The 6,620-nt window shown below is 40.4% G+C and overlaps 1 protein-coding gene across 4 annotated transcripts in view; it reads left to right on the forward strand.

Annotated features, from left to right (window-relative positions):
• anne (polyamine-transporting ATPase anne boleyn) overlaps window positions 1-5,955 on the forward strand; it is a 40,784-nt gene extending 34,829 nt beyond the window's left edge. For all 4 annotated transcript variants that reach the window (XM_022847064.2, XM_022847060.2, XM_022847062.2 and 1 more), the window contains 8 exons: window positions 180-356; window positions 712-872; window positions 1,510-1,630; window positions 2,002-2,201; window positions 2,540-2,691; window positions 3,031-3,206; window positions 3,573-3,662; window positions 4,564-5,955. In XM_022847064.2, the coding sequence (XP_022702799.1) occupies window positions 180-356; window positions 712-872; window positions 1,510-1,630; window positions 2,002-2,201; window positions 2,540-2,691; window positions 3,031-3,206; window positions 3,573-3,662; window positions 4,564-4,704 (1,218 nt within the window). In that variant the 3' untranslated portion in view covers window positions 4,705-5,955. The remainder of the gene's footprint in view (window positions 1-179; window positions 357-711; window positions 873-1,509; window positions 1,631-2,001; window positions 2,202-2,539; window positions 2,692-3,030; window positions 3,207-3,572; window positions 3,663-4,563) is intronic.
• Window positions 5,956-6,620: the final 665 nt, after the last annotated feature.

A 6,620-nucleotide genomic window follows, 5' to 3' on the forward strand; every position in this document is an offset into this window, starting at 1 on the left:
ATATGAAATTGAATATATGAATATATACAAAATTGCAAAAAAAAAAAAAAGATTTTTTGAGTGTTTCAATTGGATTCGAAGCAAAAAAATAGTCTAAACTGCTGAAGACATCCGGCAAGTGCTACGACGACGGAGCATCGAGGTCGTTAACACTACTCCAATTTTTTTTCTTATATCAGGGTAATACTGTTCGCATCCCGGTGTCAACGACGGAGTTCCATATCGTCGTCACTGGCAAGACGTTCTCTGCTCTGCGGCGCTTCTATCCTGACCTTCTGCGTCGAGTGATCGTGTGCGGGACCGTATTCGCGCGTATGGCCCCCGAGCAGAAACAACAGCTCATTGAACTCCTGCAGGTACAAAGAAATTTATTTGATGCCTTACATACAGTTAGATTCAATATGCAAATATCGTGAAACGTATTCACTTATTTCCGATATCGAAAATGTTGAATTTTTTTGTTTATCAGTAGTTTTTTTTTTACAGACAAACTCCGTCGTTGTGTATGTTTTAGGATTTATTTCTTCTTCTAGCACGTTCATATGCTGTATACACATATATCAGCGTACTCTTAATTATAATTACAATAATAAGAATAGTAGTAACGGTTATTATATATGCTAATAATCGTACAAATCAGATGTATGTGCATTTTTTTTTTTGGCGAAATAATAGTACATATAAAAAGTCTACCTACAAATTTTTTCATAGGAAGTTGGCTACTACGTAGGGATGTGCGGTGACGGAGCCAATGACTGTGGAGCATTGAAAGCTGCTCATGCCGGAATCTCTCTGTCCGAGACGGAGGCCTCAGTGGCGTCGCAGTTCACCTCCAAGATAGCTGATATTTCTTGCGTGCCAAAGCTGATCATGTAGGTAGACACGTTTAAACATGTCAAAACGCGTGTACGCACGTAACTCTCGGGTCAAGCTTCCTCGATTTAACACTGCCTCTTCGCAGTCTGGCATCGTACGGTACCTAAGCTAGTTCATTATTAGAGTACCTGCTTTCATTGAAGCCACGTTTATTAATCTTTATGGACCGTTACCTTTTGGCCATTTAGTATGAGATATCCGTGCTCCTTTGGCAGGCCTATATGCGGCAAGGAGCTAGTTTGCAAACGATTTCCTATATCGATTATTTACATAGACGATTCTATAGTTATGCAACAAAAAGTTTCCCTGTAGAATAGCTTCACAAGATTTCAAGCGAACGTTTATTTTATATGAGATAACTTTCTTCTTATTGTGATTGGAAACGTAAAACGCTCTCAATAATAGATGTATTTTTTTGTAGGATGAGAAAAAACACGTCCAAAGAAAACAGTAATTTTGGGAAAAAATTTGGTCAGCTTTGCACGACTTCTCAGTCATTCTCTAGATTGTCAAACTTTTAAGTTGAGACTATGTTCCAGGTGAGTATTATACTGCAAAGCCGACGAGAACGGCTCTCGTAAAAGACAGTCATGTCCTAACAGATATGAGTGCTGTTATTCATTCTGTTCATAGGGAGGGTCGCTCCGCATTGGTGACTTCGTTTGCGGTACTTAAGTATATGGCGTGCTACTCAATCACCCAGTACGCGTCCGTACTAATTCTGTACACACTTTATTCGAATCTCACCGATAAGGTATGGGTAGTTGGCAACGTTCTTAAAAGCACAGAATTAGACTTAAGTGGGAAACGCAGCCTCCAAAGTTATCTTAAGCCGCACAGTTTCTTACGGTGTCGAAACGCCGTAAACAAAAAGAGCATCTCCCGGTTCCAAGATGCTTCTCTTCCCAAATCCTATATATATTCGTATGTCTATCTATAATAGTTTGTGCTGAGCTGCACTCGATCGCGTGCAAATTGCCCGAGTGGTCTCGTACATTTAGACTGAAATCAGAGCTCGACTTAGTAAAACCTCTAACTAAAAGAAGGGCCGGATCGTAAATATTAGAGCTAAATTTTCATATTCAGTCGTGTTTGTCAAATATATTTGATGGTCTGCTTTCGAAGGAGTTTCTCTTCATCGATCTGTTCCTGATCATGCCGATAGCGACCCTCTTCGGTAATACGCTTCCACGACAAGTGCTCTCTAAAACTCCCCCGCCCACATCTGCAGCAGGCATCGTCCCTGTGACGTCCATTTCCAGTCAGATTATTCTTGGCTGCCTTCTTCAGCTTCTCTCTACCCTTCTCCTGCACCGCTATTCATGGTTAGTCACAAAGCCATCTTCCGAATAGACTCAGATATCATACTGTAACTTCTGCCGGACGAACATCGTACGTCTTATGTAGGTTAGCTGGCTCCGATGGAGAAGAACGCTGCGAGTCACATTATAGGACTATACATGACTATATACGATTTATATCGTTATATCTTAGTATCGTAGCGGATAGGTCTAACATTTTTCTATTGGATCATTAAGGGTATGTCCAATTAAGGCCATCTGTTGCTTTGAACTCGGGCAGGTACCTAAGGCAAACAATGTTATCGGCCGTCGTGTAATGTTTTTTTGTTGTGTCCTGCTATATTACCCATCAATTGAAACAGGTACAAAGAAAACGATAAGGGCAAAACTGATGAGGACGCTTTACTGTGCCATGACAATTACGCAGTATTTTCTGTGAGCGTGTTTCAATATATTACACTAGCAGTGATTTTCTCTACCGGATATCCTCACAGACGACCAATGTATACGAACTGTAAGTAACTAACTACAATATTCTATCCTTAAGTTTAGAACATCGACAATTTAAAATATCAGTCTACTGCGATGCAAGGGGAAATCCAGCCATAGATTTGGCATATGTGGCCACTCCAACCCGCCAACATGGCTCCAATCTGCGATTTCACATAAACAGTAGGCATTCAGGTTCCATCGGCTAGTCTTCATATGTCTCAATCAAAGACATGATAGTGGAAATTGTTGGAACCAGGTAGAAATGTCTAGAACGGTTTGTGACAGCGAAAATGCTGTCTGCAATCCAAGTAATCTCACTGAACAATATTGGATAAGACTTTTTTGTTTTCTTTACATGCAGATTACCTGACGGCAACGCTGGCTGCTCTAGCGGCAGTCTCTCTCTACTTAGTGTTATGGCCAGCAGAAATAGTTCAAACGTTTTTCGAGCTGGATCTTACCGTTGTTTCGATGGACTTTCGATTAATCTGCGTCGGTCTCGGAATGGGCCATTTTGTGCTTGCATACATTATCGAGGTAAAGGGCCTGAGATCGAAAAAAAAAACACTAGTCTATTTAGGCCTTTGTAATATATAGAAAAATTGCATGCCTCGCGGTCGTAACGCATACACAAAGGACAGAAGACCTCCACTTATTCATTTGCTGAATGGTCAAGCTCGTAACGATGTGTTCAGAATTGGAAAATAAAGCAACTAACCCACTTCGATGTATCTATACATAGCTGATGCACCTACACAACATGAGCCTTAAACTGCACACGACATAAACGAGGCAAACATAATCATTACTAGCTTGTTCCTTTTTGCGTTTGGTATTTACAAAATAAGAATCGTTTAAAAAACTTGTTCCTTCTTTTCCGGTTCTCGGATCGTTCTGCAATAGACCCTATTCGTGGGCCGTTGGCTAACTCGCTACATAACGCGACGGAATCTCAAAAGGAACCCACCCGAATACATCCAACTACAGCAAGAGGTAATCGTTCAGCTTCAGAGCGATTTACGAACGACTGATTAAGATTCTATAGCAAACACAAAATTTGCAGCCAGGCTTAGAATACAGGAAGCGCCAGTTAGGGAATATGCTAGAGGAAAGCCTTCTGCTCCTTTTTTCTGTATATATAATTTGTACGCTTTCAGTGCCATTTGTCTATAACAATTGAGCCCTTTGTCAAATCCTATAAGTGTGCTCAATGAAGAACCCGTGCGTAAGTTACAAATCTGCTGACGTGCGATCCCTTCGGAAATCTGCGTTAGGCAAGAGCTAACCTGAGTCTATGATATATACTGAGGCTCAATGAGACAATATAAATTGATAGTTCGTAATGATAATAGACAAAGTGATTGTTAAAGGCCTGATGTGGCTCACAGAGACGCTCTATATGAGACAAAAATACTCAAAGAATATCGGAGAGATACATCTGACCGTTGCATAACTAGTAATAGTATCCAAAAAGGTTCCCGAGCCAGCACCCGTGAAACACTTCAGGTTTTTTTGCTTGTTACTTTGATAGCTGTCGCCGTGCGTATCTGATCTAATGTACTCGATATTTACCTACATAAACATTTTCTTTAATTTTCAGCTGCATATAATCCCCAGCGCTCCCGACAGTTCAATAATAGATCTCTAAAAGTCCGTAAAATGAACACTCGAAAATAGCGTGAGCAAGATTAGGCCTTTCTGTGTAGGGAGGCCTGAATCTAAGATGGACTCACTCTATATATTTGTTCATGTGAAGGGACCGCTCGGTTAGCTCGAGCCGAAAGAAATTTGAGCGCCCTTGCACGGATACTCTTCATATATAGTTGGCTAGCCCAGATTATCTCTATTTACAACGCAACTAATTTGTCTCGCTTACTGATTTGCCCACCACTAGGTTCGCAATAACCCTGCATCGTGGCTACCGCCTTCCACGCAGAACTCCAGTGACAGTCTCTGCACAGATAGCAGCGCCCTCTCGCCGCAGGACAGCAGCAGCAAGCAGTGCAGCTTACCACAAGAATTTACAAAATTGTGACATCGACAAAACAGTTGTCAGCAAACTCCGGATAAAGTTTGGCCGGTTTGTGTTTTTACTAGTACTCATACGAATGTCAAGGTTGCATCTAATGGGGTGCACATGTTCAACAATACAGGGTTTATAATAACGGCCGTTAAAGCAGCGTTGACGGGAGGGAGTCGGTAGTCATATATGCAATTATAACTGTTTCCGCCTATTGCATCTTCGAAATGAATACAAGTCGTGAGTTAGTTGACGTCCAGTCGTCAACCGAAAACCCCCTTTGATCCCATTTAGATAGTGTGAAATTAAGTGTAATATAAAGTTAATGGTAAAAATGCCGATTATTTTATAAACAACCAAAGGGAAGTCAATTGCAGACGCAATTAAGATCAGCGTACGTTGTTTTGCTTCGTATAGCTAAAAAAATCTGCCCATGGACATCTGTTACGATCGAGCAATGGGTTGTTGTCATCAGTGTACAGTACGGCACGGGTCGAGTATCAATTTTAGGGCCTGAATGAATCAAGATGAATTTTGACTTTAGAAAGAACTACGATGTCCCTGAGGTATATAGGGCTATCTCAATTTCACACGACAATTGTATATTGCTCTATATAATTATTATAGATCATAGATAGAGTATCGATTTTAAGCAACGCTCGTTCTTGTTTAAACTTAAGATCGTTATATAATTGGATATTATTTGCATATAATAAAGTATACTACATACGTGTATGCGTACATTTACACACGCATGCAAGCCCTTACGAAAGTTACTATTAAGTCTCTATTTAACACACAAGCACAAACGTGGTTTTACCACAATTTAGGTTAGTCAAGAAAAAGAACATAGCATAATAACAAGTTATCTGAAGTGCTAAACACTGTTAACTGACGACGACGTTATTACGCATGTTATTATATAATAAACATAAAATGATCAACCTTTCCGCCCTGACGCCGGCTCTAAACTTTGAGAAGCTCGGTTACTATACGCTACCTGTAGAGATTTCTTCCTATGAATCGATTCATCGTTATCTAATATAACTAGGGAAATGTATAAGTTATCGCGTTCTTTGGATCTAGCTTTAAGCCATAAATAGCGGCATAAATAAAGATTTCTAGCAAAATAATGTCACACAGAATTCGGCAGTTAACAGATCCCATTCGGTGCTTCGGAGAACAGCGACTTAACTACATTTATAATATCTAAATATCCTACGATATTTGACGTTAAATAAATGCTGTGGTCATTTCTACTTACAATTCAGACTGCCTCCATAACCATTTAGCAGCCGGTACCTCACTTCTTTTGTTACTATTGTCGTTTATGGAATTTCACTTGTACTTAGAATGATTACCCCCCGCCCCCCAGTGTAACGTGGCAATGTTCCAGCAATATTATCAGATGGTACCGACAAGGGATGAAAGGGCCAGCATCGCTGGGTGATCGCGTGAGCTTCAGCTCCCCCAGTCCAGGGGATTGTTTGTCATAGACCATTGCGTTACAGTCATATGGCTCCATTGAGTATGCCTGTTCCTAAGAAGCAATCTGCCGTAGGTTACACTTATCGGAGCTCAGGCAAAAATGCCGCACGCTGCATTCCCTCAACAAAAGAAATTACGAATTAAATTTACTTGCCTACTTGCTCGTTGGGTGAAATCTCAGATCGCACTCCGTCAAATTTAGAAAAAAAGATAACAGATTTTTGAAGGACACTTTATTGCTCTACGATAGAAACAGCGGCATATTTGTATTTATAACTACTACTACTAGTACTACTACCACCACTACTACTACTACTACTACCACTACTACTACTAATACTACTACTACTACTACTAGTACTACTACCACTACCACTACTACTACCACTACTACTACTACTACTACTACTACTACTACTACTACTACTACTACTACTGCTACT

The sequence above is a fragment of the Varroa jacobsoni genome, unplaced genomic scaffold (genome assembly GCF_002532875.2).
Source record: "Varroa jacobsoni isolate VJ856 unplaced genomic scaffold, vjacob_1.0 scaffold_1265, whole genome shotgun sequence".
Lineage (NCBI taxonomy): Eukaryota > Metazoa > Arthropoda > Arachnida > Mesostigmata > Varroidae > Varroa > Varroa jacobsoni.